This window comes from Haliotis rufescens, unplaced genomic scaffold, assembly GCF_023055435.1.
Source record: "Haliotis rufescens isolate VD_foot unplaced genomic scaffold, xgHalRufe1.0.p SCAF_14, whole genome shotgun sequence".
Taxonomy (NCBI): Eukaryota; Metazoa; Mollusca; class Gastropoda; order Lepetellida; family Haliotidae; genus Haliotis; species Haliotis rufescens.
Window position 1 is genome coordinate 37,372,385 of NW_025963824.1, and position 23,749 is coordinate 37,396,133.

General features: G+C 40.3%; 1 protein-coding gene across 1 annotated transcript; it reads left to right on the forward strand.

Annotated features, from left to right (window-relative positions):
- Positions 1-9,905: 9,905 nt before the first annotated feature.
- Positions 9,906-13,883, forward strand: LOC125379179 (GTPase IMAP family member 4-like). Its single transcript, XM_048395396.1, has 3 exons — positions 9,906-10,079; positions 11,426-11,464; positions 12,159-13,883. Exons 2-3 carry the CDS (start codon positions 11,452-11,454, stop codon positions 13,214-13,216), a joined length of 1,071 nt encoding a protein of 356 aa, XP_048251353.1. The 5' UTR covers positions 9,906-10,079; positions 11,426-11,451; the 3' UTR covers positions 13,217-13,883.
- The last annotated feature ends 9,866 nt before the right edge of the window (positions 13,884-23,749 follow it).

Genomic DNA, 23,749 nt, shown 5'->3' on the forward strand with positions numbered 1-23,749 from the left:
TGGATGTAATGTTGGCATACATGGATGTAATGTTTGAATACATGGGTGTTATGTTGTAATACATGGATGTAATGTTGGAATACATGGATGTAACGTTGGCACACCTGTATGTAATGTTGGCATACCTGTATGTAATGTTGGCAAACAAGGTTGTAATGTTGGTATAAATGTATGTAATAGTGACATACATGAGTGTAATATTGGAATACATCGATGTTATGTTGGCATACATGGATGTAATGTTAGATTACATGAATGTAATGTTGCCATACATGGATAAAATGTTGGAATACATTTGTGTAATGTTGGAATACATGGATGAGATGGTGGCATACATGGATATAATGTTGGCAAACATGGATGTGATGTTTGCATACATGGATGTAATGTTGGCATACATGGATATAATGTTGCCATACATGGATGTAATGCTTGAATACATGGGTGTTATGATGTAATACATGGATGTAATGTTGGAATACATGGATGTAATGTTGGCACACGTGTATGTAATGTTGGCATACATGGGTGTAATGTTGGTATAAATGTATGTAATAGTGACATACATGGGTGTAATATTGGAATACATAGATGTTATGTTGGCATACATGGATGTAATGTTAGATTACATGAATGTAGTATTGGAATACATGGAAGTAATGGTGGCGTACATGGGTGTAATGTTATAAAGCATGGATGTAATTTTGAAATACATGGATGTAATGTTGGCATACATGGATGTTATGTTGGCATACATTGATGTAATAGTGGTATACATGGATGTAATGTTGGCAAACATGGATGTAATGTTGGAATACATGGATGTAATGGTGGCATACATGGATGTAATGTTGGCACACATGGATGTAATGTTGGCAAACATGGATGTAATGTTGGCAAACATGGATGTAATGTTGGAATACATGGATGTTATGTTGGCATACTTGGGAGTTTTGTTGGCATACACCCAGTGATAACATAAACAACATGTACATTTATCTCTCAAGGTCGTTGAAGGTTCACGAGACACATTATACTTACGATCTACATTCCACAGCGACCACCTTTGAGTGTCTTTTGTTGTGAACATGTCAACATGACCTTAGTGATTTTGCAATACCTAAGGATTTACTCACAGGATGTTATGTTGGCATACATTGGTATTATGTTGCATACATGGGTGTTATGTTGCATACATGGGTGTTATGTTGCATACATGGGTGTTATGTTGGCATACATAGGTGTTATGTTGGCATACATGGATGATATGTTGGCATGCATAGGTGTTATGTTGGGATCTATGGATGTAATGTTGGAAAACATGGATGTAATCTTGGAATGCATGGATGTAATAGTGGTATACATGGATGTAATGTTGGCAAACATGGATGTAATGTTGGAATACATGGATGTAATGATGGCATACATGGATGTAATGTTGGCAAACATGGACGTAATGTTGGCAAACATGGATGTAATGTTAGCAAACATGGATGTAATGTTGGAATACATGGATGTGATGGTGGCATACATGGATGTTATGTTGGCTTACAGGGGAGCAATATTGCATGCATAGGTGTAATATTGGGATACATTGATGTTCTGTTGGCATGCAAGGGTGTTATGTTGGCATACATGACTGTTATGATGCATACATGCGTGTTATGATGCATACATGGGTGTTATGTTGCATACATAGGTGTAATATTGGCATACATGGATGTTATGTTGGCATGCAAGGGTGTTATGTTGGCATACATGACCGTTATGATGCATACATGCGTGTTATGATGCATACATGGGTGTTATGATGCATAATAGGTGTAATATTGGCATACATGGGTGTTATGTTGGCATGCAGGGGTGTTATGTTGGCATACATGACTGTTATGATGCATACATGCGTGTTATGTTGGCATGCATGGGTGTTATATTGGCATCAATGGGCATTATGTTGGCATACATGGATGATATGTTTGGATGCATTGGTATTATGTTGGATACATGGGAGTGATGTTGCATACATGCCTGTTATGGTGGCACGCATGGAAATTATGTTGCCATGCATGCGTGTTATGTTTGGGTGCATTGGCATTATGTGGCATACATGAGTGTTATGTTGGCATACATGCGAATTATGTTGGCATAAATGGGTCCTTTGCTGCATTCATGCTTGTTATATTGCATACATGGTTGCTATGTGCGCATAGATGGGTGTTATGTTGGATACATGGGTGTTATGTTGGCATGCATGGATGTTCTGTTGGCTTGGATGGGTGTCATGTTGACATACATGGATGTTCTGTTGGCATGCATGGGTGTTATGTTCCATACATGCGTGTCATGTTGGTTTACAGGGATGTTATGTTGGCATACATAGAAGTTTTGTTGGCATGCATGGGTGTTATGTTGGCATGCATGGGTGTTATGTTGGCATACATAGGTGTTATGTTGGTATACATGGATGTTATTTTGGCATGCATGGGTAGTATGTTGGATGCATGAGTATTATGTTGGCATTCAAGAGTGTTATGTTGGCATACATTGGTGTAATATTGTCATACATGGATGTAATGTTGGCATACATGGGTGTAATGTTGGCATACATGGATGTAATCGTAGCATACATGGGTGTAATGTTGGAATACATGGATGTAATGGTGGCATACATGTATGTAATGGTGGCATACATGGATGAAATGGTGACATACATGGATGAAATGGTGGCATACATGGGTGTAATGGTGGTATACAAGGATGTAATCTTGGCATACATGGATGTAATGTTGCCATACATGGATAAAATGTTGGAATACATTTGTGTAATGTTGGAATACATGGATGTAATGGTGGCATACATGGATGTAATGTTGGCAAACATGGATGTGATGTTTGCATACATGGATGTGATGTTTGCATACATGGATGTAATGTTGGCATACATGGATGTAATGTTGGAATACATGGATGTAATGTTGGAATACATGGATGTAATGTTGGCATACATGGATGTAATGTTGGCATACATGGATGTAATGTTGGAATACATGGATGTAATGTTGGAATACATGGATGTAATGGTGGCATACATGGATGTAATGCTGGCATACATGGATGTTATATTGTAATACAAGGATGTAATGTTGGAATACAATGGTGTTATGTTGTAATACATGGATGTAATGTTGGAATACATGGGTGTTATGTTGTAATACATGGATGTAATGTTGGAATACATGGATGTAATGGTGGCATACATGGATGTAATGTTGGCACAAGTGTATGTAATGTTGGCATACATGGGTGTAATGTTGGCATACATGGGTGTAATGTTGGTATAAATGTATGTAATAGTGACATACATGGGTGTAATATTGGAATACATAGATATCATGTTGGCATACATGGATGTAATGTTAGATTACATGAATGTAATATTGGAAAACATGGAAGTAATGGTGGCGTACATGGTTGTAATGTTATAAAGCATGGATGTAATTTTGAAATGCATGGATGTAATGTTGGAATACATGGATGTAATGTTGGCATACATGGATGTAATGGTGGGATACATGGATGTAATGTTGGCAATCATGGATGTAATGGTGGCATACATGGATGTAATGTAGGCAAACATGGATATAATGTTGGGATCTATGGATGTAATGTTGGAAAACATGGATGTAATGTTGGAAAACATGGATGTAATCTTGGAATGCATGGATGTAATAGTGGTATACATGGATGTAATGTTGGCAAACATGGATGTAATGTTGGAATACATGGTTGTAATGGTGGCATACATGGATTTAATGTTGGCAAACATGGATGTAATGTTGGCAAACATGGATGTAATGTTGGCAAACATGGATGTAATGTTGGAATACATGGATGTTATGTTGGCATACTTGGGAGTTTTGTTGGCATACACCCAGTGATAACATAAACAACATGTACATTTATCTCTCAAGGACGTTGAAGGTTCACGAGACACATTATACTTACGATCTACATTCCACAGCGACCACCTTTGAGTGTCTTTTGTTGTGAACATGTCAACATGACCTTAGTGATTTTGCAATACCTAAGGATTTACTCACAGGATGTTATGTTGGCATACATTGGTGTTATGTTGCATACATGGGTGTTATGTTGCATACATGGGTTTTATGTTGCATACATGGGTGTTATGTTGGCATACATGGGTGTTATGTTTGTATACATGTGTGTTATGTTGGCATACATGAGTGTTATGTTGGCATACATGGGTGTTATGTTGGCATACATTGGTGTAATGTTGGCATACATGGGTGTTATGTTGGCATACATGGGTGTAATGTTGGCATACATGGGTGTAATGTTGCATACATGAGTGTTATGTTGGCATACATGGGTGTTATGTTGGCATACATTGGTGTAATGTTGGCATACATGGGTGTTATGTTGGCATACATGGGTGTAATGTTGGCATACATGGGTGTAATGTTGCATACATGGGTGTAATGTTGGCATACATTGGTGTAATGTTGCATACATGGGTGTAATGTTGCATACATGGGTGTTATGTTGGCATACATGGGTGTAATGTTGCATACATGGGTGTTATGTTGGCATACATGGGTGTTATGTTGCATACATGGGTGTAATGTTGCATACATGGGTGTTATGTTGGCATACATGGGTGTTATGTTGGCATACATGGGGGTAATGTTGCATACATGGGTGTTATGTTGGTATACATGGGTGTTATGTTGGCATACATGGGGGTAATGTTGCATACACTGGTGTAATGTTGCATACATGGGTGTTATGTTGCATACTTGGGTGTTATGTTGCATACACTGGTGTAATGTTGCATACACTGGTGTTATGTTGCATACATGGGTGTTATGTTGCATACATGGGTTTTATGTTGCATACATGGGTGTTATGTTGGCATACATGGGTGTTATGTTTGTATACATGTGTGTTATGTTGGCATACATGAGTGTTATGTTGGCATACATGGGTGTTATGTTGGCATACATTGGTGTAATGTTGGCATACATGGGTGTGATGTTGGCATACATGGGTGTAATGTTGGCATACATGGGTGTAATGTTGCATACATGAGTGTTATGTTGGCATACATGGGTGTTTTGTTGGCATACATTGGTGTAATGTTGGCATACATGGGTGTTATGTTGGCATACATGGGTGTAATGTTGGCATACATGGGTGTAATGTTGCATACATGGGTGTAATGTTGGCATTCATTGGTGTAATGTTGGCATACATGGGTGTAATGTTGCATACATGGGTGTTATGTTGGCATACATGGGTGTAATGTTGCATACATGGGTGTTATGTTGGCATACATGGGTGTAATGTTGGCATACATGGGTGTAATGTTGCATACATGGGTGTAATGTTGCATACATGGGTGTTATGTTGGCATACATGGGTGTAATGTTGCATACATGGGTGTTATGTTGGCATACATGGGTGTTATGTTGCATACATGGGTGTAATGTTGCATACATGGGTGTTATGTTGGCATACATGGGTGTTATTTTGGCATACATGGGGGTAATGTTGCATACATGGGTGTTATGTTGGCATACATGGGTGTTATGTTGGCATACATGGGGGTAATGTTGCATACACTGGTGTAATGTTGCATACATTGGAGTTATGTTGGCATACATGGGTGATATGTTGCATACATGGGAAGTATGTTGCATACATTGGTGTTATGTGGGCATACATGGGAGTTATGCTAGCATAAATGGATGTTATGTTGCGTACATGGGATTTATGTAGTATACATGGGTGTATTGTTGGCATACATGGATGTTATGTTTGAATGTAGGGGTTGTTTTTTGGCATACATATTTGTTATGTTGGCATGGATAGGTGTTATGTTGCCAACATGGGAGTTATGTTGTTATATATGGATGTTATGTTTGGATACATGGGTGTTATTTTCGCATATATGGGAATTATCTTGTCATATATGGGTGTTATCTTGCTACTTGCTGTGCCGTCCTTTTTAAATCATCATATCGTCGAACAAATGTCGTTGTTGTGCACAATATTGAAACTGCGGTAATCGTCGCCGGTCATATGTCATATTTTCGGATGTGTCCCGATTCACTTTGCACTTTCTTGATAGACGTGGTCGTGTCTGGCGACGTCCACATGACCGTAAAGCCAATGTCAACCTAGGACTTCATGACGGATTTGTCGGAGGATGGGTCGGATGTTGGGTGGCATCTCTATAGTTTTGTAAACTCCAAGATGTCGAGTATCTCACTATTCTTCATTACTTCTTTACCTACCAAAATATATCTTTTGTCCAGTATTGAATTACAGTCCAGTGAAGATGGGATCTGTCAAATGCTCTCTGCTTGAACTCATTTTGAGAGATGTTTTGACTACCTGTCTGTGATTTCTGTCTCAAGTCTTTGTATTGCCTTCAATGATAGCTTTACTTGTGATGATGAACAGTGACGAATATGCAGTGACAACTTCCTTCTGTTGCGCTTTACAACCTTCAGCAATGACGTGTGTCCCTATCACTTGTGAAATAGCAACTTTGCACCCCTAACATGTAATCTCGATTTATTCCTTCTGGAATTAACAATATTGAGTCAAATGTCGATAATAGATCCCCATTTTGAGTACAGCATCAATTTTGGGAACTTTTTATACTGTACACCAGGAGCCGCTTTGATAACGACGCAAACTGATTGTGTTTCATTGTGACTACAGGTTGAAACTTGTGAAGAAAGGATGAACAATAAATGTCTTCAATATCAAATTGATAGTTCCCAGGATAACTCCTCGCAAAAACAACAATCGTTTTTCTTGTATCAGGTGTTAAATGTTTATTTGAGGTATTACGGCATAATCATGCTTGAACTGTTGTTCATTTGTTAATGGGATGCTGTAATCTTTTTCCTGATATCGTTTCATGTGTTATATTACGCGACCTCGCCCAGGTGTACCTGCTGGGATTCCGTTACCGCCAGATCTTCAGTACCCTAGACTTTGCTAACTGGTGCTTGGAGTGAGTGAGTATGGTTTTCGCCGCTTTTTAGCAATATTCCAGCAATATCACGGCGGGGGACACCAGGAATGGGCTTCACACATTGTACCCATGTCGGGAAACGAACCCGGGTCTTTGGCGTGACGAGCAAACGCTTTAACCACTAGGCTACCTGACCACCCCTGGTTCTTGGAACGCCCCATAACTGTCCGCAGCGTTCTGACAAAGTATATGTTTGCAAGGTCATCCAATATACGCGTGTTCCTTCACACTTTAATTCCATTGCTTACGTGTATATATCGCATTGCTCAGAATATTACATGGATTTAGTGTTAGGATTTCAAACTGTTTGTGTAAGATTTACTTGAGGTGGGGACAAATTGACCTAGCTGCACTGAGGCCATGATTGAATATACAGACAACAGTGTAAAACTTATTGATACGTATACCTGCAAGCATAGATACATGCATGCCCACGTACATACATGCACTCTTATTAACACTATGTATTGATCGATTTCAATGTCGGCAAAACAGGTTCAAGCAGTTTTGTTACAGCATAAAGCATATACTCTCGAAATAGACACATGAGTCATGCTTTCCTCGGGAATAGCCAAGTACACTGAAATTAGCAATCAATACGGTTGCGGTTATTCTCCTTCAACAAACCCGTTTTTCTTTTAATGACTGTGGTTTGCCTGTGTATACCAGTGACTGTGTTTGTTTGTGCAGGTCAAGCCCTTCGAATATCGTGAGCATAGACTTTGCAGAGTAGGACTGAAGTCAGTTGAAATGTGTCTGATACAAACCGTGCTACACGGGCATAAACACCCTTCAAGTTCTTCTGTACTAAACGAGATGTGTTTGAATATTAAAAAGGCTTTAATCTATAAACATAATAGGTGGTACTAGACCACAAGGACAAACTATACAAGAAGACTCCATTGTGGTGTAGCATTTCAGTATCGGATTCGCTCATTCGACTCCTATTACCACGGACTTTAGTGCATTAAATACTGTTTATGCACTAATTCAAACAAGATGGGCCAATTTTAAAACGACATGGTTGAATGAATGCATTACTGAAAGGTCCAAACAACTTTCTCTCTCTCTCACTCTCTCTCTCTCTCCCTGATGTCGTGTGGCAATGAACAAAGTATGTATGTATTACTTATACTTATTTTTGCGTTTTTAATTTTTGCGATTGAGTCTCGTTCGCAAAACTCGCAATAATAAAACGGTCTAAAAAATTATATATATATATATATATGTGTGTGTGTGTGTGTGTGTGTGTGTGTGTGCGTGCGTGAGTGCGTGCGTGCGTGCGTGCGTGTGTGTGTGTGTGTGTGTGTAAGGACTGTATATACATTAGCACCAATTAGGCACCTAATTGTTTAGAGATAGACAATGGAGCCCAACTTGTTAGCATGTTGTATAAATGTACTGCCGCCACGTGGGAACTGGAGACCCCCAATTCAAAACCTGAATGAATTGACCCAGGTACAGTACCAGGGATGGCAGGAGATTCTATTGTTGAAACTCAGACGTCTGCTCGGCAGCACGAAGAGACTGGTGTGGCAAGGGGTTTGAATTTAGTTTGTCATCGAGGAGACGTTCCGAGTGAACGCATTTAGGGTGGTCATATTCCGTGTGCTTATACAAAACACATAAACTATTTCTGCGTGGTGCATACAAGTAAGGTGAAATAGTCATCATTATCATCCATTATAGGGATGTATGAACAGCTTCTATATACAGTATTGGTTGTAGTTCCTTAATGTTAAATCTGCTTAAAATTGTTGATACTAGGCTTTGCAAGACATTGTATGCACACTTTTTATGTTCACAACGACATACACATGTTTTTGTACTATCCTGGCAGTGTTCAGGTCACGTTCGTGCCGTTATGTGGATTATGGACACATAATAACACTCAGGGACATATAGGACGAAACATTTCAAGTGTAATTCAAAAGATATTACTGTCAGATTAAAATCGTACTTCACACATTTAAAAGGGCAGAATGTAGTCCAAGCTGATCGCGTCCCACATGTCAGAATTGTAGGTTCGAATTCCGGTGAGTTTGTTGTCAGCATAATACCCTGATCACTTCGTGAGATCGCAATGCTATTAACACTATTATAATTATGGAAATTACATGACGACACAATCAAATGGCATCACTAATTGCTCTGCTATTGAAACTGTGAGCATGACTTTTTACACTTAAGACACTGCCTAATACTGTCACCAAACTGATAAGTTGATGTTGGATGATAAATAAAATCTCACCCTTGTGTCTTTTGATATAATATATATATGTCAACACTCGTTTATCAAAGTGAAAACAACCCACTTCTTCCACTTTTATCAACACATGTTGATATATTTGATATCAAAAGCGCTCAGGTGAGATTCTCTGTGTATTAGAATGTCCTTTTGTGAAACCATGCATTAAAATAGGGGCCCAGCGTCTGTCGCCAGGAGTGGTTCAAATTGGATTTAGAGGGGCCGTGGGCTCCAGAGAGGGTCCTGTGCGTCAACACATTACCCATCAACACAACTGCCGAATGAATATGCAATGTATTGCATGGAAATAATTTAAAACAAGTGTAGGCTAGAACATGCCAACATAATGACAACTGCTAAAAGACTAAATATAACCGCGGGTAAGCAACAACATACATGTATATCAACTGCATTTAAGTCAGAACATTAACAAAATCGTTTGTCATATAAATTTCAGGTGGTATATTTGCAAGTCAAAACTTTATCTTTGTACAGACCCGTAAATGAGATTAAGGCTCAACGTCGTTGCTAAACATAATTAATTTCTTCTCTCTGCTTATCGCCAGTAGGACGTCACTGTTGTCTCACCTTGGTATGGATTGGACAGACATATTGAGTACTAGTATACAGTATGGGGTGGGCTCACCCGGTCTGGTCACGTGACCACCGAACTGAAGGGTAGCAGTATAAAGGCAGCGGCTGGCGTACTTCAGGGCATTACAGCTGGAAGCGGGCTCTGGCAGCATTTGGTCACGGCTGGTAAGTGTCGTTCATTCTCTTCTGCTGATATATACTGTTACACGTTTGTAAAGCTGTAAACCATATGTTATGATTTACCACGGCACACAAACCATTGAATCCATCCACGTGAATATATTTTTGAAACCTCAACGTTTCAATTGAACACATTGAACATTCAAAGGAAACAGTTTAGTGACGAAATTGCTGTTCGAACTCTTGGCATTTTATTGTTACAGTATAAGGTTTAACTTGATACCTATCTCGGAATTGTTGGTAGATATATCCAAATTCGCATGACTAGTAGTCTCTTTTTAAAGAAATAAACGGTAAGATGGGGTTATTTGTCGTACAATTAAAAACAGCAGGGAAAATAAACCATGAAGGACGCAGTCGATCTCGTCAATGTCGGACAAATCCGTTTTATGAACAGGGGGTTGAGTTCATATTTCCCGCTTATTCTCACATTCTTCACGTTTATTATCTTTACCTCTTCTCCCAAACAGATTGTCATAGATCTCCCGGTCTTTGACGCGATCGTTTGGCCTTTACGTCCCCTTATTTAAGGGAAACAACTAACTACCCTTATTACATAATGTCCACCAATTTACGACATTATCAAGTTATCAAGACGTCATGGCAGCAATGTTTTATCGTGAAATAAATCAAACCTCGTCCTCCGTTGATCTTTGCAATATATCGCGTAGCTACCTATATAGACCTACAAAATGTATAATAGTCATATATTACGGTGAGAGACTTTTATCTTAATCTTCCCTTTTATCTTCATGTTACAATAAACTCACACCATGATGTCTGTTTTGTTCTTGTTTGAGTTTTGTACCAAAGATTTCCCATTAAGCGGGCCACTGCTCTGGCCATGATTGGCGCTGTATTGTGTGCATGTATCAATTCACTTCCCATCTGATTTGATCCGCTGTGACAAGTCGTCCAAATAGGGGGCATTTTACTTATTTTAGGATTAACATGCATTAATAAGTATTTTGTCAAATACGCTTAGCTCGTGAAGGCTGAAACATTGTTTTTCAATCTTTGCTTCGTATGATACATGGAACTGTATATCGTGTTTCTGTTTTGTTGTCCAATATTGAGAACATATGTTTGTGCTGTGGGATTTGATGCTTATGATTACTTGAGTATTTATCACAGTCATTCCTTAAATATGTCAAGGATACAAGCTCTGAAAATCATACTTGCAGAAATCCCGACGGAGAGTGAACGGTTCATTTATGCTGAATAAATCTTTGATAAACACTTACCATTCTATCATTGGTACATTGTCTGCTATTTGAACATTGAATAGGTGTGAACACAATGGTGTTGATACTATTGTCTTTTAATTTCAGATTGTTTAACAGGCATACCCATCACAATGGCTGACAAAGGTACTTCCCTATGCAGACATGTGTTCAAGTTGTACAGGAAAACTGGGAGAAAACTGTATGAGCTGCTTGCAATGGGGAAACCATGTGGGGGGCTGTGTCATCATGTGTCACCAACATTATTTTACTTGTGCACAACATACAAACAAACACTAGCTTATTTATGACAACAGTGATAGGTGCTACTTGTTGGGTGGGCAAGCCATGTTTACCCTTTAAGCGAAAATCTGGTGTCATGGCAGATGTTCTGTCTTTTACGTCATGCGGAATCTGTATTGGAAGACTTATTGATCTCTGGCGTTGATATTTTGAATTGAATTGGTTGATCAAGGAGTTAGACCTGTTTGCTTATCATTGAATATTCGGGTAGTCGGGACTGAATCAAACAAGCGATCATGTCAATATAATTTTACTGCTGCAATAATTGTGGCACTCATGTCGTTTTGCTGTCTGACACCAATATTATGTATTTTGTTGTCTTTTGAAACAGATGCAAATATATTCCCTATAAAATATATCTAACTGACAGACATTGTGATCATATTTATGGCACATAATAATTACCCTGAAATTTTAAACTTAGACAGAAATAGTCAATCTCCCGCATTTGCTTTTGACTGAAGACCAACTGACAAAATAATGTAATTCATAATCCGTTGAGTAGTGGGTGTAAGACTGTTACTATTCTCTTTCACAGGGAAACGTTCCAGCTTCTTAGACGGGGAAATTCGAATGGTACTTGTAGGAAAGACCGGAGTTGGTAAAAGTGAAACAGGGAATACAATAGCTGGAGCCGGAAAGTTGACGAAGATATTCGCCTCATTGGCAAGAGCAATGTCTGTTACAAAGAATTGTAAACAGCATTGCTTTAAACGCTTCGGTTACGACTTGCAGCTTGTTGATGTCCCAGGTTTTTGTGACACAGTAAAATCACATGACGACATAAAGGAAGAGATAATGAAATGTATAGCTATATCATCTCCTGGAATACATGCCATTCTTTTCATCGTGAGGGTAGGAAGGTTCATGGAAGAGGACAAAAATACACTTGAAAGGTTCCTGCGCTGCTTTGGAGAAGAATCAAAACGATTTGTGATTGTTGTATTTACTGGAAAAGATGACTTGGATGCGGATGATGATACCCTTGACAACTACCTAGGGGATTGCCCAGTGACACTGAAGACGTTTTTATATGATGTAAGTCGTCGCTGTATTGCTGTCAACAACAGAGGGACGGATGCAGACAAGGAGAAGTTTACCAGAGACCTGATCGACATGATAAAAAGCATGGTTGCTGCCAACGGCGGCCAGTGCTACACAAACGAGATGTATGAGAGGTGTGAGGCTCAGCTTCGAGAAGCTGAGAAGAAGGAAAAACTTGAAGAGAAGAGGGAGAAGCAGCTCGAGGAGAAACTCAAGCAAGAAGCTGCTGCCTATGAAGAAAAGTTACAGAGACAGGATCTTAAAGTGCAAGAATTGGAGAGACAACTTCAACAAGAAAAGAAACGGATGGCTGAACAAAAGGAGACAGCTGCAGAGGAAAACATGAAGAGAGAAGTTCAGAAGGTGAAAGATGTTCAGAAAACCATTAGGGAAGAACATGAGCGTACGAGAGAAGAAATGCGACATGAAGAAGCTCGGAAGCAGATACGAGAGAAAGTTGAAAATGGCGACACTAGTTACCTTGGAACTGCTTACCAATGGGTAAAGAGCTCGCTCTCTGCATTAAACCCATTTAAAAATTGGTACAATTGAGCAATGCTCCTCAATTCGAAGAGAGTCAGACGACTCATGGTCAAAAAGTCTGTGAATGAGGATTGAAATAAGCACCATTTGGGGCTGGGTTTATATCCAAAAAAATATTGTTCCCGAAAATTCTGAAAACAAGTAATTATGCTTCAAACCAGACCCTCGCATCCCACACCCTTGTACTGACATATATGTATATATCCATGTGCATGGAAGTGTTCACGAGTGCCTGTGTGTGTTTGTGCTTATACCTGTCTGGACTAATGTCGGTTCGATAGTGCTCACCACAGTTGAACATGAATACCCCATTCTGACAGTGACTATGAACCCACCAGTGCCTGTTATATAGCCCGTTAAGGCCGAGCCCCAGGCATGGTAGTAACTTTTGGTATGGCGCGGTCAGGGGATCGAACCACTGACCTTACGCACTCCCTGCAGATGCTCTATCAACTAGACCACAGAGGAACATGTGACCCATGTTTGGTTCACCTCCATTTTTTATTGAGAAACGTCTGTCGATGAATTGGTTTCTGGATGTAGTATGGAAAGTAGCGTAATGTCATTAGGTTTGTCTTCATGTTACTACAGTCTTGTTCGTCTTGTTTACTACTTGGCTTTTGCGAATTCTGTTTTGAAATAATTTACCATGCTTTGTAAACTAGGTTTGTATAAATAACAGCTAGATAATGTAATTAATAACTGTTGCTCATGTTTTGGAACTATGCCATGGGAAGAGTAATTTGGCTGCCCTTTCATTTTCGCCTTTTCCTTATTGTCAATTTGACGTGGTCTTACTTTAGACATGTGTTAGATAGTTCCCTTCTGGCAATATCTGCCGCAGAAGGATTGAGCATTTCTGTTATATAATCTGTTCTGGACGTGTGTCTTATGCTAAACATAGGCCACAGAAACACTAGGTTGTCACCTCTATCTACCATTTTAACTATTCAGAAAAAATATGTCCACATGAGTTTACCGCATTTTACTCCAAAGGATCACTACTTTTAAAAAGGTAATACCCCAAATTGTATACATCTGTCGAAATAGCCAATGACAATATTGCGTTAAGCCATGTTTAATAGAGCAAAAGTCACGTGACATATAATGCCTGCAAACTACAAACGCAAACGTCATAATGAGAGTTAAACTGAAAAACACATTTATTCTGACAAAAACTCCCAGTAGCGCGTATGCGACCCACGTGATGCGTTCACAACCTGACACCGCTTCGCATGCTCCTCAGGGTGGTCGTGTAGCCTAGTGGTTATAGCGTTCGCTCATCAGGCCAAAGACCCGCGCTCAATTCCAAACCTGGGTACTTTCTGTGAAGCCCACCGTTATATTGCTGGATTATTGGTAAAGTGGTGTAAAACCATACTCACTCACTCAATCTCATGCTCCAAATAAGTGTCTGGATTGTTGCCAAGGGAAGATTGGTTCAGTCTTCAGTAAGAACATTGCAGAGTTCCTGTGGTGTTGGCAGAAGGACAGGGCATCACGAGAGAGTGATCTGCAGCTCGTTTACACTTGCACCTCAATACGTACAATGACTCCTGCTCACGAATCGAGGTTGTACGTTATAATTCATGATTGCATCAGCTTACAGGTTCACGTACACATCCAGAATGTCATACTTGTTGCGCAAACATGTCCCCGTGCTCTGCTGTACGACAAGGCAATCGATTCTTCCAGCCATATGGATCACACCCTAAGTCATGATTGAGTTCCCTCCATCGCTGTCATGTTCGTCTATGTCCTGAAATCTTTCTCACCTTCAGTAATGGCGATCTGTGAAGTCTAGACAGTATATCAATTCATCATTGAAAAGTACTGAAGCCCAGTCTTGGTCTGTCCAATTGACGTGATCTTCAGCCCAATCCAAATGTCACTGTCTGTGATGTCGGGTCAGTTGGATGCGAATGCATGCCCTTAGTGCCCGGAGACAAGCCTCACTGAGACGATTGTGTACTGTTTGAGTAGAAACTTTAATGCCACTGGCGTTCCGCAGATCATTCCTGACTGGGGTGGCAGTCCCGAAGTGATGATGTCTTCCTGCTGTGTGGTAGAACTCTGTTCCATGTCGCTTTGGTATCTGCAGCTGGTATCTGCCTAATTCTTTGGTTGTCAAGCGACTTCTTTGAGGGGGCATAAGTGAATTCGGTTGTTGCAATCGTAGTAGCAAATGTTGATGTGCTCTCTGATAATGATGTGCAAAGATTCTGTCACGATACGAATGAACACTGGTTTTCAAGCACCTCACGCACATCTTGCCAATGACTGCATGCCTCTGTATATGAGAAACTTTAGGGGTAATCTAATCATAGTGTACAGGGATATTACAATGTTTATTTGTTTGATGATATATTTTTTATATATATCATGAAAACTTGATCCTGAGCAAACGTTGAGTAGTATATATCAAGAGCAGTTAATTTAACAAGTAAATGTGAAACAATGTGTTGAGTTGCATTCTTGTTGATTTTCTTCTCTTTTACAGATTTCTTTGTTAAATAAATTTATAAAAAATGTCTTTTACGTTTTTTTATTGCCTGAAGGCAGTTTAGAGCAACAGCGATATGTGATGTGATCTGTGTTCACATTTTTGCACAATATCGCGATTGTGTCAGAAATAGTGATATTTTTTACCTCAATATTGGAATAACCACAATGTTGGACGTTTTTGAAGTTATAATGGAAAAAAACAAACTCCGATATTTTGAATTAAGAATGTTAGCCCTCACCAATTTCACTCTTCCTCTGGCTTACATTGTCAGTCAAGGCGAACTAGTATTTTTAAATCCCGGACAAAATGTCGGGGGTATATAGTTATACCAACATTCCGCCCGTCCGTCCGTCCGTCCGTCCGTCCGATAACATTGTCCACGCGATTTCTGTTAAACTATTCAGGGGATTCATCTCACACTTAGTACATATAATCTGTGTTATATGGAGGGGTACAGTCCAAAGAAAAAAAAATGTTTTTATTAATTTTCCATTTTTTTTATGAATTTTTCAAACCCTAACGTCCGTCCGATAACTTTGTCCACGCGATTTCTCTTAAACTATTCACTGGATTTATCTCAAACTTAGTACATATAATCTGTGTCATATGGAGGGGTGCAGTCAAAAGAAAAAAAATGTTTTTATTAATTTTCCATTTTTTAATGAATTTTTCAAACCCTTACATCCGTCTGAAAACTTTGTCCGCACGATTTCTGTTAAATTATTCAGGGGATTCATCTCAAACTTAGTACATATTATCTGTGTCATATGGAGGGGTGCAGTCAAAAGAAAAAAAAATGTTTTTATTAATTTTCCATTTTTTTAATGAATTTTTCAAACCCTAACGTCCGTCTGAAAACTTTGTCCGCACGATTTCTGTTAAATTATTGAGGGGATTCATCTCAAACTTAGTACATATAATCTGTGTCATATGGAGGGGTGCAGTGAAAAGAAAAAAACTTGTCTTTATTAATTTTCCATTTTGTTATGAATTTTTCAAACCCTAACGTCCGTCTGAAAAACTTTGTCAGCTCGATTTCTCTTAAACTATTCAGGGGATTCATCTCAACATAAGTACATATAATCTGTGTCATATGGAGGGGTGCAGTCAAAAGAAAAAAAATGTTTTTATTAATTTTCCATTTTTTAATGAATTTTTCAAACCCTAACGTCCGTCTGAAAACTTTGTCCGCACGATTTCTGTTAAATTATTGAGGGGATTCATCTCAAACTTAGTACATATAATCTGTGTCATATGGAGGGGTGCAGTACAAAGAAAAAAATCTTTTTATTTATTTTCCATTTTGTTATGATTTTTTCAAACCCTAACGTCCGTCAGAAAACCTTGTCCACACGATTTCTCTTGAACTATTCAGGGGATTCCTCTAAAACTTAGTACATATAATCTGTGTCATATGGAGGGGTGCAGTACAAAGAAAAAAAATGATTTTATTAATTTTCCATTTTTTAATGAATTTTTCAAACCCTAACGTCCGTCCCATAACTTTGTCCACGCGATTTCTCTTAAACTATTCACTGGATTTATCTTAAACTCAGTACATATAATCCGTGTCATATGGAGGGATGCAGTACAAAGAAAAAAATTGTTTTTATTAATTTTCCATTTTTTTATGAATTTTTCAAACCCTAACGTCCGTCAGAAAACCTTGTCCACACGATTTCTCTTTAACTATTCAGGGGATTCCTCTAAAACTTAGTACATATAATCTGAGTCATATGGAGGGGTGCAGTCAAAAGAAATAAAAAGTTGTTTTTATTAATTTTCCATATTTTTATGAATTTTTCAAACCCTATCCTAGCTATTTAATTTGTAACTACTGACACATTAAGCGGGTCGGGGGTATTAGTGAGCCACGCTCACTTTTGCACTTGTTAATAATTAAACTCGATATTAAACTCAAGGACATGAGAAACGTCACCTATTTTCAATGCCACAAAATAACAAAGATATGTTTTATAACGGTTCTGGTTGTATTTTAAAACTGGGTAATTTACAAATTTTTGGCATAAACACTGACAAATCCGGAGGTTTATCGACATGTTTTGCGTGGAAGGCTAACTGTACAATATTCGATCACTAATAAAAATGAACCGCCACTTTCAAAATGTTAGCAAAAGCAAATATTCAGTCAATATCTGGCGTGTCAGCCGATGCCGGCTGTGACGCGGTGCCGAGCAGAGAAAGATCGTCGTCTAATAGCGTTGTCAGGGACCAGATGGCATTCTGCCTGCAATGCTTTAGCTAACGCCACTCCTGTCTCATGGCGTGGCTGAGGTTGCCTAATCTGTCGTCCAAGGTGGTCCCACAGATGTTCGAGGCCTGTTGAGAGATCTTGCAGGCCAAGGAAGTAGGTTCACGTTGTTGGCGTTGGACAATGCTCTGATAATGTGGGCTGTATGTGGGTGAGTTGGAGAGAAATGGCAGTACAACTGGTGTTATCACTTCACTGATGTAGCGTGCAGCGGTAAGATTGCCATCATTGACAACCAGATCCGTCTTCAGGTCTCCGCAAATCCCACCCCAGACAGTCACACTGCCACCACCGTATGGTTCAATTTCCCTGGCCGCCGGTAAATAAGCTCGATATTCCTCATCCTACTCATTCTCTGACGTCGATGTTCACGCGATAACGTCATGCCCTTGAACTGTCGGTAGGCTTTCAAAACATAGTGACGAAGTCGTCCGGACACAGTCTTTCTGTTGATGGGATGACCAAGGGCATGTTCTACCGATGTCGTCACTGTGAGGTATCTGTTCCTAAGGTGAAGCAGTCGTTAATGGTGGTCTTCCTGAGGGTTGTAACTCGGAGTCCACCGTTCCTAGGCCTGTCTGCTGTTCCACCTGTTTGCCTAAACCGGCTGACTAACCTCGAGTATCGTCCTTCTCGAACAGCCCATTACTTCAGCAACAGATTTGCATACGGGTATTTATCCAGGGGTTATGCCTGTTTCCTAGCAATAAGGGCATTATCACAACCAGCACATGCATTCTGCGCATGTCAGTGAAAGGAATGAATAAATTGCGTTTTGATGATACGTTTTAATCTATATTAAAATGTGTTTTGACATTGGTTGAAAATACATTGCACATATATTTGAGGTGACGTTTTTTTCGTCCTTGAGTTTTAAACAATATTTATCAGAAACTTCCAACACACTTTCCTTGAACCTTAGGGAACGGACTTATAAACTTATCACGGATATTGACCATTGTCTTTGACGTTACTTGCTTTTGCATGATAAACACTTTTACTTTTTCATGGTAAGACCTGATCCCAGTTATGACGTTTTACTTTTTCTTGTAAGACCTGATAAGTTTTGTTTGTTTGTGTGTTTGTTGATTAACGCCGCACTCAGCAATATTCCAGCTATAGGACGGCGGGCTGTAAATAATCGAGTCTTGACCAGATAATCCAGTGATTGGGATACGATGATATGTATCAAGCAAGACAGCGAGCCTGACCACTCGATCCCGTTAGTCGCCTCTTCCGACAAGCATTGTCGCCTTTTACAGCAAGCATGGGTTGCTGAAGACCTATTCTTACACGGATCTTCACGGTGGCAGACAACTATGGGTTGCTGAAGACTTATTCTTACACAGATCTCCACGGTGGGAGACAAGCATGGGTTGCTGAGGACCAATTCTACCAGGGATCTTCACGGTGGGAGACAAGTATGGGTTGTTGAAGATCTATTCTTACAAGGATCTTCACGGTGTGAGACAAGCATGGGTTGCTGAAGACCAATTCTACCAGGGATCTTCACGGTGGGAGACAAGCATGGGTTGCTGAAGAATTTTCTAACCTGGATCTTCACGGTGGCAGACAAGCATGTGTTGCTGAAGACCTATTCTTACACGGATCTTCACGGTAGGAGACAAGCATGGGTTGCTGAAGACCTTTTCTACCCTGGATCTCTACAGGGGGAGACAAGCATGGGTTGCTGAAGACCTATTCTCCCCTGGATATTCACGGGGAGAGACAAGCATAGGTTGCTGAAAAACTATTCTTACACGGATCTTACGAGGGGAGACAAGCATGGATTGCTGAAGACCTATTCTTACAAGGATCTTCACGGTGGGAGACAAGCATGGGTTGCTGAAGACCAATTCTGCCCTGGATATTCACGGTGAGAGACAAGTATGGGTTGCTGAAAACCTATTCTTACACGGATCTTACGAGGGGAGACAAGCATTGGTTGCTGAAGACCTATTCTTACACGGATCTTCAGGGGTGGGGGAGACAGGCATGGGTTGCTGAAGACCAATTTTAACCTGGATCTTCACGGTGGGAGTCAAGCATGGGTTGCTGAAGACCTATTCTACCCTTGATCTTCACAGGGGGGAGACAAACTCGGGTTGGTGAAGAGCTATTCTTACACGGATCTTCACGGGGTGGAGACAAGCATGGGTTGCTGAAAACCTATTCTTACAAGGATCTTCACGGTTGGAGAAATGCATGGGTTGCTGAAGACCTATTCTAACCCGGATCTTACGAGGGGAGACAAGCATGGGTTGCTGAAGACCTATTCTACCTTGGATATTCAAGGGGTGGAGACAAGCATGGGTTGCTGAAAACCTATTCTTACACGGACATTCATTGGGAGAGACAAGCATTGGTTGCTGAATACCTGTCTTAACCCGGATCTTCACGGGGGAGACAAGAATGGGTTCCTGAAGACCTATTCTGACACCAATGTTCATTGGGAAGACAATTATGGGTTGCTGAAGACCTATTCTTACACGGATATTCACGTGGAGAGACAAGCATGGGTTGCTGAAAACCTATTCTTACGCGGATCTTCACGAGGGGAGACAAGCATAGGTTGCTGAATACCTTTTCTAACCCGGATGTTCACGGTGGCTGACAAGCATGGGTTGCTGAAGACCTGTTCTTACACAGATAGAAGCATGGGTTGTTGAAGACCTATTCTTACATGGATATTCACGGGGGAGACAGGCATGGGTTGCTGAAGACCTATTCCTACACGGATATTCACGGTTTGAGACAAGCATGGGTTGCTGAATAGATTTTCTAACCCGGATCTTCATGGGGAAGACAAGCATGGGTTGCTGAATACCTATTCTTACACGTATCTTCACATGTAGAGACAAGCATGGGGTGCTGAATAACTTTCCTAACCCGGATATTCACGGTGGGAGACAAGCATGGGTTGCTGAAGACCTATTCTTACACGCATGTGAATGTATCTTAGTATTAAAACCCACGAAAATTGTGACAACTGGAGTTCCATAAACAAAACCTTAGAGGAAGACGACTAAAGCTTCGACCACCCCCGTGCCCCGTACAGCAAAACTCCATATAACAACACCAGGTCTATATGGTTCTTCGTTGGGAAATATTCTTTGTGGATACGCCCATGCAGGATACAAAACAGGAAAGGAGTCGACTGATTGAAGCTTGTGTTAATACCCAGCTGTACAGACACAGTATCCGTGCGTATGCCAAATCCATAACTGAGACTCACATGTTTTAAGCGTCGATTAATAACAAACTCCAGTGGGAAATATCAGTAAACTCTTCCATGACACTGACGAATGCTTGATTATTATTAGTCAAAACAATATGTAAATCAGGTATCTAATGCTATTAGATGCTTCAAAATTACCAGGCTTTTCCACACAACAACTTGCCTATGATACATTGATCTATCGAGTGAGCGAGCATGGTTTTACGCCGCTCGAACCTGGGCTTTCAGTGTGACAACTTGGCTACTCCACAGTGGTTAAAGCGTTCGCTCGTCACGCTGTAGACCCGGGTGCGATTCCCGGCATGGGTACAATGTGTGAAGCCCATTTCTGGTGTCCCCCGCTGCGATACTGCTGGAATATTGCTTAAGGCGGCGTAAAACCACATTCACACACTCAAGTCGACAGGTACATCAAGGTATAACCTGATATCTCCGATGCCGGTTTGGCTGTAAGAAACTTGAATTGCAGATATTACAAAGATTGGCCAAAAATGTTGCCATGGCGGGTGTGTGTGTTTTTTCGATGTAGAAGCACGAAGAAGACCTTTGGAGTTTTCCAGTTGTACACGCGATTAATCAATAACATTCAGATATTTGACATATATGATAAAACACGTCATTGGGTTTTATGAGATTTAAAACCTGAAAGCAAGGGATAAAATCGAGGGGCGTCAAGGGCGAGGGTAAATGTTTTATCTAACTTACAAACCGTAAAAAAAAGAAACAAAGTTAAATCAACATTAACATGTTTTAAACATACTTGTCATGAACATTAGGAAACGGGCGTAAAATATCTGTTCCTGGCGTACATGTACTTGTAACAGGCGTTCTGAACAGCATTGAAATTTATCAGCGTCTCTGAAGACTTTTGATACACCCTTTCGGATACAAATACGGAAGTTGCAACTCCGACTCGCGGAAATATAAAGTAAAACATTTCACTTTTCGGTTTGCACCATTCCACATGTCATTACATTGTCTTTAAATGTAAACTAAATTTCTAGCAAGATACATTCACATGTTACAATGTCAATGGAAATTGTATAATAACAATCATGGGTATATCATAGTATCCCAGGGGGGCACGGGTGGCCCAGTCGTCTAAGGCGCCGCGATTCGCTGTGCAGAGTTGCGTCCCTTGGGCACGCCAGAAACCTATGATTGTGGGTTCGAATCCCGGTTCGCCCAAATAATGTTTCTAGGTTTGTCAGCACCATACCCATGCTCGTGAGTTTCACCGAAGTGGTAAACGTCTGAGACCTGCATCACTTCGGGCTTTCCTCCCACATTAAGCTGACACGCCGCGATATAACTGGAATACTGTTAAAAGCGGCGTTAAACCCAACTCACTCACTCACTCATAGTATCCCTGTTCGTGAGATTTAACCCGATTGGAGAAGAAAAGGATGAAGGCACTGGAGGTTTTCTGAAACGACAACGCAAGGGACCTATGTGCTCGATTATCCGCTGAAACATTCTCCATTTGGTGTAAAAGGACAAATAGCTGTGATAGTTATATTAATGGATCCTTGAAAATCAGTGACGACACCAGGTGTTCGCGAGGAGGTAAGCATGCCCTGCCTTACCTGTAGAAACCGCCAGTCACACAATTTGTGTAAAATTAGGAAGTATTAGCTGTCTGCCGCCGCATAGCAGTACTTCTGCAAAGTGACGATGGTCTGTAAACAATCCAGACAATCTTGTGATCGATGAACCAGACTATCACGATAATGCGTTTACTGATTTTCTTTGAAGAAAAAACATGTTTAATAATATACTCCTTTTTAAGTAAGGTGGGATTGACTGAGTCTACACCATGTGACCTTTAACTTGTGTACCTATTCCTTCCAGGTGTCGTGGTGGGCGTGAGTGTCGCCATGGTGATTGTTGGGGGGCGTACTGGGGACTGGGGCGGCCATCTATATGTCAAGAAGAAGAAACATCGGATTCCGATGATGTGGCTCGACCTACACACATTCTGCTCACTTTATCTGTTTCAAACTTATGTCCATGCTCATGTCCGTCATGGGGCAACAATAAATAAAAAAAATAAAAAAAGTTCATCTGTTGCATTTCTAGCTCCATATAGACGGTAAAAACTGCAAAGGCTTTTTTGTTAGACATCGCCTCAAGCTGCTGGGGAAAGAGTGGGATTTACGTCTCTTTTAGCAATATTCCAGCAATGTCCAGGGCGTGAACACCAGCAAAGTGCTTCTCCCATTGTACCCCACTGTCACATTGCTGGAATATTGCTGAGTGAAGCGTTAAACACCCCACACACAAACCGTGGAGAAAACGTTCATGCATGCAAACCTGTCATATTCAAATGTTTAAAACACATTTCTTGAAGTTTATCTGTTTCTAATTATGGTGGTGGGGTAGTCTCATGTATAAAGTTTATCGCTCGACAAGCTGATAAGCCGGGCTTGAATCCCAACACAAATACCATCAGAGAATACCATTATATAAAGCTACCCTAATACAGCTTGGATATGGACTGTGGAGTTTAACAACGAACTACAATCA